The 18,735-nt window shown below is 50.1% G+C and overlaps 1 protein-coding gene across 1 annotated transcript; it reads right to left on the bottom strand.

Moving 5' to 3' along the window:
• Window positions 1–1,603: 1,603 nt before the first annotated feature.
• On the bottom strand, window positions 1,604–3,806 carry LOC103634652 (magnesium-protoporphyrin IX monomethyl ester [oxidative] cyclase, chloroplastic). The gene is made up of 5 exons (NM_001322283.1): window positions 3,304–3,806; window positions 3,157–3,221; window positions 2,747–3,074; window positions 2,550–2,648; window positions 1,604–2,356 (listed from the first exon to the last, which is right to left on the bottom strand). The coding sequence occupies exons 1-5, from the start codon at window positions 3,772–3,774 to the stop codon at window positions 2,093–2,095; spliced, it is 1,227 nt and encodes a 408-aa protein (NP_001309212.1). The 5' UTR covers window positions 3,775–3,806; the 3' UTR covers window positions 1,604–2,092.
• Between the last annotated feature and the right edge of the window lie 14,929 nt (window positions 3,807–18,735).

Raw genomic sequence — 18,735 nt, 5'->3', positions numbered from 1 at the left:
CTTTAACTTTGTGCTTCTCACAAAAAATTGACCTTTTCAAGAAATTTGTTCCATCCATCATCTTCTCTCAAAACACTAAGTTCCACCTTAGTGAACTCACATCCATATCAACCACTTTAACTTTGTGCTTCTCACAAAAAGAATTGACCTTTTCAAGAAATTTGTTCCATCCATCATCTTCTCTCAAAACACTAAGTTCCACCTTAGTGAACCCAAAAAGATCCATTGCATTTACAATACTTTGCTTTCTCCTTTGCAAAGCAATGCATAATTTATTTGAGTGTCCAAATATTTCATTCATCAAGTGCATCATAAAACGAACTCAAATGATTGAAATAGTTGAAGCATATTTAGGCCCCACTGCCACTTGTATATTTAGATCGACCTTCGTAGACCACCAACTGCATCTAACCCTCTTTAGTTGTGGAGGGATCCGTATGGATATTGTCATGAGTGTGCTCTTGAGTTTTCTTCTGTTAGCAGCTCTTTGCAAAAAAAATTCTTTCAAATCAACGTCATGTCCTTTATTTCTCTTCAAATTTTCTTTGTTTCTTTTCAGCTTCGACCACAGTTACAACTTACAACAAATCATACCACACGGATCACAACACATCAAAATATTGGAGATAATGTTATAATCTAGACTCATCAAATGCAGTCTAACCTATCAAACCATTGGCAATAACATATATCAACAATGTGTGACAAGACACAAGATTGCATAAAAAAAGTGGAATTTGATTGTTAATTTAAGTTTCCTGGTAAACTCTAGAAATAACAGATAAAACCACCTCAAACAAAATATAGACTACAAAAATAACTAAAATATTAATTAAAAATGTGCATAACAGTGAACTTTGTTGAGGCATAGATAAATGCATAAGAGCATCTCCAACAATGCCTCAAACTAATGCCTCAAATCGAAATATAGGGCTCTACACAGGAAAACCACTCCAACAGTGCCTCAATTCAACAAATTTTGTCAAAAAACTATAGGGCACCCTCTCAAGTGCCTCAAATATACTACACCGTAGTGGGCTGCCCTATAATCTAGATTTGAGGCTTTACTGTTGGAGCGGGGTGTTTTGTTGGTGCCCTAAATTCTATAAAATTTACTTATTTTTAAATTATAAGGAATTTTTATAGGTCACGTTGTTGGAGATGCTCTAAGAGCTCCATCACCAACATCAACATGGACTAATATTGAGTTAGCAGGTCTTATTAGTGACTGGTTTACAATATAGCCTGCTAGCATCTAGCCTCCATCTAAGCCAAGCGGCAAACGTAGCACAACAATATCCTATTTTACACGATCTGCTGCGGACAGCCTAAAATCACCCATTGTTGTTTTAATCAGGTATAGATCTAAGTCTACCAGAGCATTGTCTAATAGGGCCGTATACCCAAAAAGTTGCAAAGAAACTGTGACAATAGCCTGAAGAGCAATATACAAATGCCCACGGGCACTCCTATGTCTTATAACCATGTATATGAATTCAACTTTGTTACATTAAACTTACGTGTTTTACCTTCTAAAAATGTGTGTGGTTTAACAACGCAAATGGTAGAGTTTCCGAACGTAATATGATTGTGATGAAAGGACTATGCTAATACTGACAATCTTTTACCACGATTTTCTTACAAATGTTTGTAGACGTCACTCATGATGCATGACAATGACATCGCTAAAACAAAAGGAGCTATGTAAATTCAGATGGTACAGCATCATAGCCAAACGCTGTTCAATGGCTTTCTAGTGTTACACAATCAACCAAATGTGCTGGGATACATTTATCATGCTAGTTCGACGTTCATTAGCAGTACAACAACTTCGGACGCCCCCTTCTGTCGCAAAACTGGAAGGCTCGCTTCTGATGCAGTCCACTGTTACTTACATGGAGATGCCACACAACAGAAATTTGCCAAGCTTTTTATGCTGCCCAAGTCTCAGTATTTTACAGAAGAACACAAGAAGATGTAGATCCTCTAACCATCCAGCGGTTTTCACCATTCATCCAAGGCCCCTTCGGCAGAAAGCACCAGCAGCTTGTCTTTCAGGGTGAATAACTCAAGGATAAATCTTTGTACAGAATCAGTAAACGAGCCGGGGCTCAAATTCGGCGAAATCAACCGAGCCAGACTCGATGGGGGGCATGAGGTAGGCGGCGATGATCTCGGACACCAGAGAGGCGACAAGAGGAATCCTCTTCAGGTTCTTCACTAGGGGGATTTCGTCGGACTCTCCGACGGCAATGATCTTCTGGTTGATCTCAACCATCCTGTCAAGCTTCCTCTTGAACTCTGGGTTCTCGACGTCTAGGACAGCAGGGAAGATCCTCGCCGTTGTGCGGTTGGTCTGCATGGGTACGCATATTTAATTCACGCCAACATTTCTAGAAGCAAATCATAGATTCTCCCAAGCGTCGACGGCGAACTCTAAGAAATTTCATGTGAATTCCTAACCTTTTGTAATGACATTGTTCAGAAAAGTATGAACTATGTATGGCAAACAGGTGGAAATGAAATGACAAAATGCAGCTCATTTATACCTCGATGATCACATGCATGTCGAATTCTTTGGTGTCCAGACCAATTCCCTCATAGAATGCAGTGCGTTGGCAGTCATTCAGGTACATGGTCACATACACCTGCAAAAGGTCATATAGTAACACAGCTGTTAGGAGAGGGGCGCAGCAACCTTTGGAGCTAACTGATGTATATTAACAGGAGAATAGCTCGAAATTACCGAGAGGCAGAAGAACCGTGACCAGAGCTTGGCCTTCCAGTCATTGAGGAACTGCGGCTGAGCCTTGAGCAGGGCAGAGAAGAAGTCGCCGTGCCTGTTCTCGTCCTGGCACCAGTTCTCGAAGTACTTGAAGATGGGGTACACCTGGTACTCCGGGTTCGCCTTGAGGTGCCTGAAGATGGTGATGTACCTCCAGTACCCGATCTTCTCGGACAGGTAGGTGGCGTAGAAGATGAACTTGGGCTTGAAGAAGGTGTACTTCCTAGCCTTGGTCAGGAACCCCAGGTCCAGCGCCAAGTTGAAGTCAGACAGCCCCTTGTTCAAGAACCTAAACAGTGAGTGCAAATCACATGAAACTTTCAGCTGAATTTCTCCCCGAATGGATGAAAAGAGATAAGGTAGGTGCGTACCCAGCATGGCGCGCCTCGTCCCTTGACATGAGCGAGAAGATCTCCGCCACGACCGGGTTGGTTTTCTGCAGAGGAAAAAGCAGGGCATCAGCACACACGCCCACCAGGCGGTCGAGGAAATGCACGAAGAAAGGAGCAGGAAGGAACCTTGAGCCTGCGGCCGAGCTCCTTGTAGAGGAGGAAGCCGGAGAACTCGGCGGTGCAGGAGCGCTCGAGGAACTCGACGAAGATCTGGCGGAGCGGGCCCTCCATCCTGTCGGCGGCGGCCTTGAACTCGGGGTTGCGCACGAAGTGGGTCTGGTTGTAGTCCGTCTTGAACTCCTGTAGCAGGGCGTCGAACTCCGCCTGGTTGAGCTGCTTGTTGATCTCGGCGTTGAAGAGGCGCTCCATCTCGTCGAAGTCCGTGGTGTAGAACCGGGGCGTGAGCAGCGTCTCCTGGATCTCCGTCTTGCCCCGCTTCTTGGGGCCTGAGGACTTGGGCGGCGCCGCGGCCGCGGCGGAGGCGGACACGCGAAAGCGGACCACGGAGCGCCGCGCGAGGGGCAGGCCGGCGAGGCCGCCGCGGTGGCGGTGCGTCGCGGCGGGGTTGAGGAGCGAGAGCTCCATGGCGGAGGCCATTGGTTGGCGATGGACTGGGCGGTGGCGAGGACTGGGCAGCGGGAGTGAGCTGCTCTCTAGTTCAGGGAGGAGGCGTATATGCTCATATCCTGCGGCCGCCGCGTGGCGACATGGCAGCGGGGATTGCGAGCGGTCACAGATAAGGTGGCGATGAGGTGTAATCCGGGTCTTCTAATCCCCGCGCGCCATGTGTGAGGGAGCCAAATCTAGCCACACTCTTTTCGCTGTATCTTTTCTCTCTCTCCCTAATTTTCTTTTTTCTCCACCCACGCTTGGTGTTATTTCTTCTCCAAACCATATACTCCCTCTGTTTCGTTTTAGTTGTCACTGGATAGTGCAAAATTAAACTATCCAGCGATAACTAAAAAAACGGAGAGAGTATTTTGTAGGCCACTAGGTGAAAAGAAATGGTTCATTCGTTCAGACTCTAGCTCTTAATTCCTCCGCTATCAAAATACAAGTCATCTAAGACAGCGACACGATCTCTAAAATATAGCCTTGACTATTTTTTAAATACAAATAAACTCTTAATATATTTATATTTTTACAAAAGTACTTTTTATGATAAATCTATATATATGTCTATTAGATTTTAAAACTAAATAACAAAACTGTTATTAATAGTTAAAGTTTTATATGTTTAATTTAAATCTTGTCCAAAATGATTTTTTAGTACTAGAGGGAGTATTCATCAACTAAATAACAAAACTTTTTTTTGAAGTCACCGTACTTTTGCTTGTTATAAATTTCCTTTAAACCCAATAACAACACGTTACAATTTCGTGGGAATAAATTTTTTCTCCTCCTTAAGCATATTTACCCTATATTTTTCCGAAAGAGTCCAAAATCACTTCAAAAGGGGAGATTATTTTTATACAAAAATTATGACCAAGAAAAGAGCCAAAATTCACGAACATGTTCATCTGAATATTTCTGTTTTTTGTAAATTTTTGAAGTGATTTAGAGCTCATTTGATTTGAATTTGAAAACCAAATTTAAATTCAAATCTGAAAAATGGAAACATATAAAACAGTAACCCTCGGCGGTTCTTATGCCAATTGGATTTTACCCTACAAGTGTACGGAGTCTTATTGTAGCCCTTCACTGGAAGTATTCAAGGTATCGTATTTTCCACAGGGAAGCGACATGCTAAAGATGGATTAACCAAACTCAATCTTGAATTGAAATATAAACTTTGGTAAGTATACACACTAGTGATTAGAGTGGTATACACAATAAAAGATGTGTATGGGGAGGAATCTGGTATGGACCCTATATTGCATAGTAAGGTAAAGTTGCCTGTAAGGTTAATAAGTCATAAAGAACCAAACTATTATTTTTATTACTCTGCAAAGGACTATTCACAGTTGGCTACATTTTGCAATGAAAACAACATAAAAAACTCTGGACAATTTCGAAATCAGACCAAGCGTCTTAATACATATGCAAAAAAATTCATTATTGGCCCACCATTGATTACAAGATTTAGCTATCAACTTCAAGAAAGAACTTGTGTCGAGCAAAATTCAGCGCGCCAAATTGTTTCTATAGAAGAAGGGAGAAACACCTAACCTATTGGACGACGAGGTCGGGATACACAACCACACTCCCGCTGCCGCCAAGAGGAGCTACCAACCATAACCACATGTGTGGGGGATAAATATCCCTGGGTCTCGGTGACACAAATTTAGTCTATGGGTCGTGGAAATGTTTGATTAGGAGCAGACAAATGGGCCTTGCAGGCAATTCAGTCGGGCTCAACCAATGGATAACGAAGAACTCAAAGACGTGGGCATGAAGTATTTACAACCAACTCTCGCGCATGTAGAAGACAAGGTAAGACGAGCAGAGATTCACACACTTCCTGGTTAGTTGTAGACGACTCCACAAATGTACGCATATCAATAGTGATATGCTTAACCATGTAACCCTAACCCTGTCAAGTATATAAGGTAGGTTAGTGTCACACCTAGTTTTGGAAGGCAAACCGAATGCGAACCATGTACGTGTCAGGATCAGAAACTCATGTACACAGCGATTACATAGTTGGACATCATCACACATTGCTCAAAATAATAGCGGAAATAGTACTTTATTACCTCAAGATGTCCAAGACATCCACAGAGTCATTAATTTAACATAGTCATTAACATAATCAAAGTGCATAATACGAAATGTAGAAGATAAGGCCTTCACAGGCAGCTGACTGGGGGTTTGCCACTATACACAACTAGAACTCATCGTAGTCCTGAAACTCCTAAAAGTCCTCCATGTTGCCTTGAAATGGGGACAACCTGAGGTTTGGGAGGGGGGATTTAAAGCAAGGGTGAGTACACATCAACGTACTCAGCAATTGCCCCGTTTGGCTAAAGTGGACTAGCTGTATGTGGGGTTAAGCTTAAAGTAGTTGCTTTTAGTTTGTCAGGTATTTATTACTAGTAGAAAAGCCAAATTTTAGTAATAAACCCTCGTTATTATCCAAAAGTACTACCTCCAAGAGGAAATACTAGAAACCATAGTCATAATCATGACCATTAATTATCATCATAAAAGTATCCAGAGTTACTCTAATCAAAGAGGATCCCAAGGCTGCTCTTAACCGTGAGCATGGATGATAAACCGGTTTCTAACACTATGCAGAGGTTGCACACTTTACCCACGAGTCGTGATCTCTTTTTGCCTCGGGTCGATCAAACCCTCAAACACTACCAAGGTGAGTAGGCAAGGTTTCACTACGTAGCCTTTACAAAGATTTCCCAGAGGTCATAGCCGCCCGTTAGGTTTCTCCAGTTTGATAAACACAGTACTTCTCCCCACAGGAAGGGTGACTAACAAAACCAAATCGAAAGAACCTCGGTAACCAGCCTCAGTAGAGCAAGTACTGTGCCCGGACCCCATTGAAAGGGAAATAGGCTTACACCTTTTCCTAAATTGATTTTGGTGGTTGAATTGCCCAACACAAATAATTGGACTAACTAGTTTGTTCTAGTCTATAAGTTTTACAGGTGCTAAAGGTTCACAACAAGCCAATAAAAGGACCAAAGATGGGTTCAAATAAAGAGAGCTAAAGACATCCCAAAGGCACCCTGGTCTGGCGCATCGGACTGTCCGGTGTGCCACCGGACAGTGTCCGGTGCACCAGGGAACTTGACACTGAACTCGCTACCTTCGGGAAAATGGGAGGCCGCTCCGCTATAATTCACCGGACTGTCCGGTGATGCACCGGACAGTGTCCGGTGTGCCAGCGGAGCAACGGCTACTTCGCGCCAACGGTCGACTGCAACCGCATTAAATGTGCTATAGTGCGCGCCAGAGTCAGAGCACGCGCAGAAGGGGCACCGGACAGTCTACATGACCTGTCCGGTGCACCACCAGACAACCCAGAGGCCCCACCAGTCAGAGCTCCAACGGTCAGAACCCAACGCCCCGCTGACGTGGCTGGCGCACCGGACTGTCCGGTGCGCCATGCGACAGACAGCCTCCCAACGACCACTTTTGGTGGTTGGGGCTATAAATACCCCAACCACCCCACATTAAATTGCATCCAAGTTGTCCACCTTCCAACACATTACAAGAGCTATAGCATTCAATTCCTGACACAACCAAAGAGATCAAATCCTCTCCCAAGTCCGGAATCACTCCAAATCAAATAGTGACTAGAGAGAGCAACATTTGTGTTCATTTGAGCTCTTGCGCTTGGATTGCTTCTTTTCTTTCTCATTCTTCTTGTGATCAACTCAATTGTAACCAAGGCAAGAGACACCAATTGTGTGGTGGTCCTTGCGTGGACTTTGTGTCCCATTTGATTGAGAAGAGAAGCTCACTCGGTCTAAGTGACCGTTTGAGAGAGGGAAAGGGTTGAAAGAGACCCGGTCTTTGTGACCACCTCAACGGGGAGTAGGTTTGCAAGAATCAAACCTCGGTAAAACAAATCATCGTGTCTCACTCTTTATTTGCCCGCGATTTGTTTTTTCACTCTCTCTCTCAGACTCGTTCATATTTCTAACGCTAACCTGGCTTGTAGTTGTACTTAAGTTTATAAATTTCAGATTCGCCCTATTCACCCCCCCTCTAGGCGACTTTCAATTGGTATTAGAGCCCGATGCTTCATTAGAGCTTAACCGCTCGAAGTGATGTCGGGAGATCACGCCAAGAAGATGGTGATCGGGGGTGAGAAGTCCGCTACAAGCCACGGGAAGGCTCCATCAAGGGAGTCCGCCAACAAGAAGAAGGATGGATCCCCTTCGCGCATTCGATCGCACAAGAGTGGCGAGAAGAAGAAGAAAATGAAGAAAGTGGTCTATTACGAGACCGACTCTTCCTCACCCTCTACATCCGGATCCGACGCCGCGTCCGTCACTTCTAAGCGCCAAGAGCGCAAGAAGTATAGTAAGATTCCCCTACGCTATCCCCGCATTCATAAGCATACTCCATTACTTTCCGTCCCATTAGGCAAATCACCGGCATTTGACGGTGAAGATTATTCTAGGTGGAGTGATATGATGAGATATCATCTAACCTCACTCCACAAAAGCATATGGGAGGTTGTTGAGTTTGGTATACATGTACCATCCATAGGGGATGAAGATTATGATGAGGACGAGGTGGCCCAAATCGAGCACTTCAACTCCCAAGCCACCACTATACTCCTCGCCTCTCTAAGTCAAGAGGAGTATAACAACGTGCAAGGGTTAAAGAGCGCCAAGGAGATTTAGGACGTGCTCAAGACCACACACGAAGGAGACGAGGTGACCAAGATCACCAAGCGGGAGACGATCGAGGGGGAGCTCGGTCGATTCTGACTCAACCAAGGCGAGGACCCTCAAGCCATGTACAACCGGCTAAAGACCTTGGTCAATCAAGTGTGCAACCTCGGGAGCAAGAAATGGAATGACCATGAAATGGTCAAGGTTATTCTTAGATCACTCGTTTTTCTTAACCCTACGCAAGTTCAATTAATTCGAGGTGATCCTAGATACACGCTAATGTCTCCCGAGGAGGTAATAGGTAAATTTGTGAGCTTTGAGCTAATGATCAAAGGCTCCAAAAAGATCATCGAGCAAGGCGACTCCTCCACGTCCGAAGCACAACCCATCGCATTCAAAGCAACAGAGGAGAAGAAAGAAGATTCTACTTCAAGTAGAATCCCCATCGACGCCTCCAAGCTCGACAATGAGGAGATGGAGCTCATCATCAAGAGCTTCCGTCAAATCCTCAAACAAAGGAAGGGGAAAGATTACAAGCCCCGTTCCAAGAAGGTGTGCTACAAGTGTGGTAAGCCCGGTCATTTCATTGCTAAATGTCCATTATCTAGTGATAGTGACAGGGGCGACGACAAGAAGGGAAGGAGGAGAGAAAAGAAGAGGTATTACAAGACGAAGGGTGGCGATGCCCATGTTTGCCGGGAGTGGGACTCCGACGAGAGCTCCACCGACTCCTCTTCCGACGAGGACGCCGCCAACATCGCCGTCACCAAAGGACTCCTCTTCCCCAACGTCGGCCACAAGTGCCTCATGGCAAAGGACGGCAAAAGGAAGAAGGTAAAATCAAAATCCTCCACTAAATATGCAACCTCTAGTGATGAGAATAATTCTAGTGATGAGATGGATAATTTGCGTACCCTTTTTGCCAACCTAAAAATGCAACAAAAAGAAAAGCTAAATGAATTAATTAGTGCTATTCATGAGAAGGATGAACTCTTGGACTCCCAAGAGGACTTCCTAATTAAGGAAAACAAGAAGCATGTTAAGGTTAAAAATGCTTACGCTCTAGAAGTAGAAAAATGTGAAAAATTATCTAGTGAGCTAAGCACTTGCCATGATATCATTGCCAACCTTAGAAATGATAATGCTAGATTAATTGCTAAGGTTGATTCAAATGTTTGTAATGATTCAATTCCCAATCTTAAAGATGATAATGTTAGTTTACATGCTAAGATTGAAGAATTGAATGTCTCTCTTGCTAGCCTTAAGATTGAAAATGAAAAATTGATTGCTAAGGCTAAAGACTTAGTTGTTTGCAATGCTTCCATTTCCAATCTTAGAGATGAAAATGCTATTTTACATGCTAAGATTGTTGAACTAAAATCTTGCAAACCCCCTACATCTACCGTTGAGCATGTTTCCATTTGCACTAGATGTAGAGACATTAATGTTGATGCTATTCATGATCACCTAGCTTTAATTAAGAAACAAAATGATCACATAGCTCAACTTAATGCCAAAATTAATGAGCATGAATTAGAAAATGAAAAAATTAAATTTGCTAGAAGCATGCTCTATAGTGGGAGACGCCCTGGCATCAAGGATGACATTGGCTTCCAAAAGGGAGACAATGTCAAACTTAATGCCTCTCCTAAAAGATTGTCTAATTTTGGTAAGGGCAAGGCTCCCATGCCTCAGGATAACGAGGGTTACATTTTGTACCCTGCCGGTTATCCCGAGCACAAAATTAGGAGAATTCATTCTAGGAAGTCTCACTCTGGCTCTAATCATGCTTTTATGTATAAGGGTGAGACATCTAGCTCTAGGCAATCAACCCGTGCTAAATTGCCTAGAAAGAAAACTCATATTGCATCAAATGATTCTAACATTTCATTTAAAACTTTTGATGCATCTTATGTTTTAACTAACAAATTCGGCAAGGTAGTTGCCAAGTATGCTGGGGGCAAACACAAGGGATCAAAGACTTGTGTTTGGGTACCCAAAGTTCTTGTATCTAATGTCAAAGGACCCAAAACCGTTTGGGTACCTAAAATCAAGAACTAAATTTGTTTTGTAGGTTTATGCATCCGGGGGCTCAAGTTGGATCATCGACAGCGGGTGCACAAACCACATGACAGGGAGAAGAAGATGTTCTCCTCCTACGAGAAAAACCAAGATTCCCAACGAGCTATCACATTCGGGGATGGGAATCAAGGTTTGGTCAAAGGATTGGGTAAAATAGCTATATCATCTGACCATTCCATTTTCAATGTTTTTCTTGTAGATTCTTTAAATTATAACTTGCTTTCAGTTTCGCAATTATGTAAAATGGGTTACAACTGTCTTTTCACAGATATAGGTGTTACTGTCTTTTGAAGAAGTGATGATTCAATAGCATTTAAGGGAGTGTTAGAGGGTCAGCTATACTTAGTAGATTTTAATAGAGCTGAACTCAACACTTGCTTAATTGCTAAGACTAACATGGGCTGGCTCTGGCATCGCCGACTAGCACATGTTGGAATGAAGAATCTTCACAAACTTCTAAAGGGAGAACACATTTTGGGACTAACAAATGTTCATTTTGAGAAAGACAGGATTTGTAGCGCATGTAAGGCAGGGAAGCAAGTTGGTGTTCACCATCCACATAAGAACATCATGACGACTGACAAGCCACTCGAGCTCCTACACATGGATCTATTCGGCCCGATAGCTTACATAAGCATCGGCGGGAGTAAGTACTGTCTAGTTATTGTGGATGATTATTCTCGCTTCACTTGGGTATTCTTTTTGCAGGAAAAATCTCATACCCAAGAGACCTTAAAGGGATTCTTGAGACGGGCTCAAAATGAGTTCGACTTAAGGATCAAAAAGATTAGAAGTGTCGGCGTTTCGACCCCAGGGGGTCCCTGGACCGACGAGTAAATTGTCGCTGCGTGTCCCAGCCTAGATGGGTCGACGCGAGACGGAACACAAGGGGGAAACAATAAGGGGAATCGCGACCTCGTGTTGTCCTGTGCCCAGGGCGGATGCGCTTGCAGTAGGGGGTTACAAGCGTTCGCGAGGGAGAGAGAGAGAGAGCCTGTGCGTCAGCCCGTCCTCCCGTGCGGCCACCTTTCCGTACGAGGGCCCTGGACCTTCCTTTTATAGATGTAAGGAGAGGGTCCAGGTGTACAACAGGGAGCGTAGCAATGTGCTAACGTGTCTAGCAGGGAGGAGCCAGAGTCCTATGCACATGTCGACGTGGCTGTTGGAGAGGTGTTGCTGCCTTGTTCATGTGATGTCGTGGCCGTCGGAGGAGCGCTTGAGCCCTATGGAAGCACAGCTGTCGGGTGCTGTCGGATCCTTGCTGACGTCTCCTTGCTTCCGTAAGGGGCTGAGAACTGCCATCGTCATGGAGCACACGGGGTGCCATCATTACTTGTTTACCGGGGCGAGCCAGATGGGACGCCGGTCTTGTTCCCCGTAGCCTGAGCTAGCTAGGGGGTAGGGTAATGATGGGCGCCCCTGTAGCGTGGTCGGTCCGAGCCCAAGGTCGGGCGAGGCGGTGATTCCTCCGAGGTCGAGGCTGAGTCCGAGCCCTGGGGTCGGGTCGAGGCGGAGACCGTCGTCCGAGGTCGAGGCTGAGTCCGAGCCCTGAGGTCGGGCGAGGCGGAGACTGTCGTCCGAGGTCGAGGTGGAGTCCGAGCCCTGGGGTCGGGTGAGGCGGAGACTGTCTTCCGAGGTCGAGGTGGAGTCCGAGCCCTGGGGTCGGGCAAGGCGAAGACCGTCTTCCGGTGTCGAGGTTGAGTCCGAGCCCTGGGGTCGGGCAAGGCGAAGACCGTCTTCCGGTGTCGAGGTTGAGTCCGAGCCCTGGGGTCGGGCGAGGCAGAGCTTCCTATGGCGCCCGAGGCTGAACTTGGCTGCTGTCAGTCTCACCCTGGCGGGTGGCACAGCAGTCGGAGCAGGGCAGGCGGCGCTGTTTTCCTGTCAGGTCAGTCAGTGGAGGGGCGAAGTGACTGCGGTCACTTCAGCCTTGTCGACTGAGGAGCGCGCGTCAGGATAAGGTGTCAGGCAATCCTTGCATTGAATGCTCCTGCGATCCGGTCGGCTGGCGAGGCGATCTGGCCAAGGTTGCTTCTCCGTGAAGCCTGCCCGAGCTGGGCCTTGGGCGAGTCGAAGGTGTGCCCGTTGCTTGAGGGGACCCTCGGGCGAGACGTGAATCCTCCTGGGTCGGGTGTCTTTGCCCGAGGCTGGGCTCAGGCGAGGCGAGATCGTGTCCCTTGAGTGGATGGAGCCTTGACCTGAATTGCGCCCATCAGGCCTTTGCAGCTTTGTGCTGATGGGGGTTACCAGCTGAGATTTAGGAGTCTTGGGGGTACCCCTAATTATGGTCCCCGACAGTAGCCCCCGAGCCTCGAAGGGAGTGTTGGTACTCGCTTGGAGGCTTTTGTCGCACTTTTTTGTAAGGGGACCGACCTTTCTCGGTTGTATTTCGTTCCGGTGGGTGCGCGCGAGCGCACCCGCCGAATGTAGCCCCCGAGGCCTCGGAGGAGTGGTTTGACTCCTCCGAGGTCTTAGCGCCTTTCGTGACACCTCGGCCGGTCTGGTTGTTCCCTCATGCGAACTGGTCGTTGCCCGGGTGCGTAGTCAGGTTTCGAGTTCTCAGGCTAGTATGTTGACGCTGTCAACGGTTTGGCCGGAGTCGGGTTTGCGAGAGCAGCCCCTGAGCCTTCGCACAGAGCGAGAGGACGGTCAAGGACTGACTCGGCTTTTATCATACGCCCCTTCGTCGCCTTTCCGCAAGGAGGGGGGGGGGGAAGCGCCATGTTGCCCTCGGAGGGCGCCGAACATGGTGTCTCCAGTGAGTTGCTAACGGGTGATCCGAGTGGACGCCCGTGCCCCGTTCGATAAGGGTCGGCTAGTGGCCCAGAGGCACGCTCCAAAAGTACCTGCAGGTGATTTTGCCGGACCCGGTCCCGTTTGATTGGGTCCGAGGGCTCGATGCCTCCCTCTGATGGGATTCTGTTACAGAATCGCTCCTGCTGGTCTCAGAAATGTCCTAGGGTACCTCGGGAGCGTAGCCCGAGCCTCGGCCATGTATCGGACGTACCCAGAGTCATCCCTTGCTCTGCGTGCTCTGAGGTGGCTGTCGAACCCTTCGGGGGGCCAGCCTTCGAACCCCTGATCAGTAGTAGGCGCAGAGCCCGAGTGGCCTGAGGCGGCTATCGAACCCTTCCGAGGCGCCAGCCTTCGAACCTCTGACCAGTAGTGGGCGCGGAGCCCGAGTGCTCTGAGGCGGCTGTCGAACCCTTCCGAGGGGCCAGCCTTCGAACCTCTGATCAGTAGGAGGGCTCGGGGCCCGCTTCCTTCGTGGAGAAGGATCCCTTTCGAAGTATCCCCTTTCCCGGTCCCTGTAACAAGAGAGAGAAAGGGGAAGAGGAAAAGGATATGAAATTGAATGACGTGGTGCACCTTTTTTGACGCGGTCATTATGGCGGAGGTGAGGTGTCGCCCGCTTCGCCTGCCAAAGGTGTCGCCTGCCCTGCCGCAGAGTTAATGCGACGGGACGAGTGGTTGGCGGGGCAGCCGTTGTGCGTGCGTGAGCCGTTCGAGGAACGGAACACGGGCGCGTCGTCTTCACGCCGTGGGAGAGGGCTCTCTCGCTGTCCCTGGAGGGGACGTGAGCCTGCAGACGATTTGACTGCTGCTTCCGCCTGCCTGTCGCCGCCATTACTGTCGGCCCACTCTTGGCCATATCGACCGTCGCGCCTTCTCCCACGGCGGACTGACACGTGACCGATGTGCTCGGTTGGCACTGTTGGGCCATGCACAGGGTTGCCTCGAGTCGCGGCACCAGTTCTGCAGTCGAGAAGGCGCGGTGCTGGCGCAAGTGGCGGTGCAGTTTCTTGCACGTAGTAACCGGCGCGCCGGTTACATGATGTGTGGGCCTGGGCCCTATGCTCGACGTGTCAAAGTTGAAAGGGTGCGCCCCCTTGGTGCAGTTGCATGTCGCTTGCATGGCGGTCCGCCTTTTCACCCGCTGGTTTGGGCGAAAGTGGGGGAGTGCTTGTAACCGCTGGGCAGTTACGCGCTCCGCGCGCGGCGGTTTGGCTTCTTCTGTCCTGGGCCAGCTTGCATGACGCGTGGGACCCAGCCCCCATGTCGTAGGGGGAGGACCTTGGAGCGTGTTGGTGAAGACTCAGTCCGCGACGACTGAGGACGCAAGTGGGGAGAGTCGCCTTTAAAAAGGGGGCGACCCCCTTGGATGGCAGCCATGCCTTCACACTCTCCTCATGCATTGTGCCCTTCCACCTTCTAAGCCCCCGGATGGGGAGCGCCCGTGTTGCTTTCGTCTTGCTGCTGTTGGAGGAGCGCAACTTCGCGGAAGTTGGTACCTTTCAGCCATCGCTCGGCTTCAAGGATTTTCATTAGGCAGCCCGGCTGCATCCCCTCGCCGATGGTCACCCAAAACGGTGACCACCAGTTTGATGGTGGGGAGAAGCAAACCGGGCTGCGGCCTCTGCCCCGCCCTCAGCTTCAAGGATCTTCATCATCCTTGCTGGGGCGGAGGGCGAGGCGAGCCGGGGCCTGCCTTCACGTGGGCTGGCGTCCCGCTTCTTCCTCCAGCTTCTGGGGGTGGAAACCATCCTCCAGCTCTGCGGAGGAGGCGCCCTCCAGCCATGCCGGGGAAGGCGAACTGTTGCTGCCCAGCCAGGGTGCAACATTCCGTCCTTCGTCCGGGCGACGGTGGCCAGCCGCACCGGGGGTCTCCCAACACGTCATACGCCGCGTGGGCGGTACTCGTGTTCTGGGACGGTCCCATTCTCATTTTCGTGGCGAGGACGGGAGTGAGGACCTGTCGGTGCGCTTTGGGGCGCTCGGCGCCCGCTGGTGCGGTGTTGGTGGGCAGGTGGACGCCGTCGTCGGTGCTGAGGTGGTGGCAGCTGGAGAAAGCTTCTCCGCCGACGAGACCGTCAGCGCCACCCGCGGACCGACCTCCGGCTCTTTGGCTTTAATATCTGGTTCTCGTCCCTTGAGTGGGGACGCGAATGAGAGCCTTCCGGCGGCAGCGTCCGTCCTGGGACCATCGCTGCTGCTGCAGAGGTCGCTGGCGAGTCGCCCGGAGTTTGTCGTCCCGCAGGCTCTCCGATGTCGAGGTTGTTCATACCCACGGGAGTGGAACTGGAGTTCCCTTTGTAATGGCACCTTGAGTGTCGGTGTCTATTCATTGCGGCTGTCGGGGCCTGAACATCTGTGTATTTGGGCATAAAGTCGTGTTTCTTCCTCATTTTGAGCATCAGGTCTCGCCTGTCGGCTAGCTGAACCGCTTAACCAAGTGTGAGTTGCCCTGTGCAGAAGGTGACGAGTGAGGTATCCGTATCCCGGAGGCGTAGGAGTCCCTCGGCTCGGTCGGCCTTGCCACCCGAGGCTTCTCTTGCCCAGTTAAAGAAACCCTCGGCCGCTCTGCGATGAGCCGGAGCCGGAGGCAGCGGTGTCAACATGGACAGAGGCGGAGTCGGCTGGAGAAGAAACTTCGTCGGCTCAGGAGCAGGGGTCTTCCCAGGCCGAGGAGGCGTAGCAGCGGCGACAGGGACCTGGCCAGGTCACCCACTGGCGGGGCCAACCCTAAAGTCGGGCTGCCGAGGCCATGAGCCGGGCTGATGTCCTCGGGGGACAACTGGCTGCGGCTACGGAGCGGCCGGTCGAGCCGTCTTCTCGGGCCGAGTTCCTGGAGGAGGACCTGGCGGCGATGGTCCAGGCGCTGTGCTGACATCTTCCTTCGAGGTGGAGATCCTCCGACCGTGTTGCCGTCCGAGGCCGGGTCGGATTCCGCCGAAGGTGGAGTTGACGCCGAGGGTGCTGCTGCTTCCCCTAATGATGTCTGATCCTGCAGGAACAACTTATCTGTTGTGTGCGTATGTTTTTTGCGGCCGCCAAGACCCAAACATACCGTCATCGTGTTGTAAAGCTGCGTTTCTTTTCCCCATGTTTCGAGTATCAGGACTTGTTTGTCGGTAACAGAATCGCTTATCCGAGCGAGAGTTGCTTATCACGGGAGGTGATGAGTGAGGTATCCGTATCCCGGAGGCGTAGGAGTCCCTCGGCTCGGTCGCCCTCGCCGCTTACGTGTACTCTTACTCGTTCGCAGGATTCTGTTATCGATATAGTCGAGAAGGCACGAAAAATCGTTTCGGCAGAAAAGTTTTCGAGCGTTAAGACTTGTTCGGTCAGCGGAATCGCTTATCCGAGTGTGAGTTACTTATCGCAGAAGGTGATGAGTGAGGTATCCGTATCCCGGAGGCGTAGGAGTCCCTCGGCTCGGTCGGCCTTGCCGCTTATGTGTACTCCGTCGTTTTCAGGATCCCACTATCGAAGTAGTCGAAAAGCGCGAAAGACGTTCTGACAGAAAGACTTTTTCCGAGGAAAATTTTGACGCAGAGGGGGTTCCCCCCTTCTAGCTCCCGAGGGAGGGTCGGGCTTTACCGAGGCAAGGCTGACCCTTCCTTGATGGTTAGACTTTATTTGTGTATGTAAACGAGGTATATGAATGACTTGAAAACGTCTTAAGGGTAGAAGCGACGTAGCTGTTGGATGTTCCAAGCGTTACTGTAGACCTTGCCTTGACTGTTGGCCAGCTTGTATGTTCCGGGCTTCAAAATCTTGGCGATGATGAACGGCCCTTCCCAGGGAGGTGTGAGCTTGTGGCGCCCTCAGGCGTCTTGTCGTAGCCGAAGCACCAAGTTGCCCACCTGGAGGTCTCGGGACCGAACCCCTCGGGCGTGGTAGCGTTGCAGGGACTGCTGATACCGCGCCGAGTGTAGTAAGGCTACGTCCCGAGCCTCTTCCAGTTGGCCCAATGAGTCTTCTCGTCTGGACTGGTTGCTTCGGTCGTCGTACGCCCTCGTCCTCGGGGAACCGTATTCTAAGTCTGTGGGCAAGATAGCCTCGGCCCCATAGACTAGAAAGAACGGCGTGAAGCCCGTGGCTCGGCTTGGCGTCATCCTCAGACTCTAGACCACTGGGGGGAGTTCCTTCATCCATCGCCTACCGAACTTTTTGAGGTCGTTGTAGATCCTTGGCTTGAGTCCCTGCAGAATCATGTCGTTGGCACGTTCTACCTACCCATTCGTCATGGGGTGGGCTACGACGGCCCAGTCTACCCGGATGTGGTGGTCCTCGCAGAAGTCCAGGAACTTTTTGCTAGTGAACTGGGTGCCGTTGTCAGTGATGATGGAGTTCGGGACCCCGAAGCGATGGATGATGTTGGTGAAGAACGCCACCGCCTGTTCGGACCTGATGTTGTTTAGGGGTCGGACCTCAATCCACTTGGAGAATTTGTCGATAGCGACCAGCAGGTGCGTGTAGCCCCCGGGTGCCTTCTGCAAGGGACCGACGAGGTCCAGACCCCACACAGCAAACGGCCAGGTGATGGGTATTGTTTACAAGGCCTGAGCGGGTAGGTGCATCTGCCTTGCGTAGAATTGACACCCTTGGCAGGTGCGTACAATCCTAGTGGCGTCGGCCACCGCGGTTGGCCAGTAGAAACCCTGTCGGAAGGCGTTTCCAACGAGGGCCTGAGGTGCTGCGTGGTGGCCGCAAGCCCCCAAGTGTATTTCTTGCAATAGCTCCTAACCTTCGGCGATGGATATGCATCGCTGGAGGATGCCTGAGGGGCTGCGGTGGTAGAGCTCCTTTCCATCACCCAGCAAGACGAACGACTTGGCGCGCCGCGCCAGTCGCCGAGCTTCGACTCTGTCGAGGGGTAGCTCTCCTTGGTGGAGATATTGCAGGTACGGGGTCTGCCAGTTTTGATTAAGCGGGACCCCATTCCGCTCTTCCTCGACGCGCAGTGCCTCACCCTCGGGGGCCGAGGGTGCCTCAGGATGGGCCGAGACCTTCTCGGGCTCGGGTGTGTCGTCGGTCTTGACTAAGGGTTGATGTAGGTCTTGGGAGAAGACGTCCGGAGGAACCGTTGTCCACCCCGAGGCTATCTTAGCCAGCTCGTCCTCAGTCTCGTTGTATCGTCGAGCGATGTGGTTGAGCTCGAGCCCGTGGAACTTGTCCTCCAGGCGCCGAACCTCATCGCAGTAGGCTTCCATCTTCGGGTCGCGGCAATGGGAGTTCTTCATGACTTGGTCGATGACAAGCTACGAGTCACCACGAGCGTTGAGGCATCGGACCCCTAGCTCGATGGCGATGTGCAACCCGTTAACCAGAGCCTCGTACTCGGCCACGTTGTTGGACGCTGGGAAATGGAGGCGCAGTACGTAGCGGAGGT

Source organism: Zea mays, chromosome 8 (assembly GCF_902167145.1).
Source record: "Zea mays cultivar B73 chromosome 8, Zm-B73-REFERENCE-NAM-5.0, whole genome shotgun sequence".
Taxonomy (NCBI): domain Eukaryota; kingdom Viridiplantae; phylum Streptophyta; class Magnoliopsida; order Poales; family Poaceae; genus Zea; species Zea mays.
This window is presented reverse-complemented; position numbering and strand designations above follow the sequence as displayed.

Coding starts and splice junctions, on each gene's coding strand:
- LOC103634652 (NM_001322283.1), bottom strand. CDS start 3,774: ATGGCCTCCGCCATGGAGCTCTCGCTCCTCAACCCCGCCGCGACGCAC. Junction 2,649..2,746: donor CACGGTTCTTCTGCCTCTCG/GTAATTTCGAGC, acceptor GACCTTTTGCAG/GTGTATGTGACCATGTACCT. Junction 2,357..2,549: donor ACATGCATGTGATCATCGAG/GTATAAATGAGC, acceptor GTACCCATGCAG/ACCAACCGCACAACGGCGAG.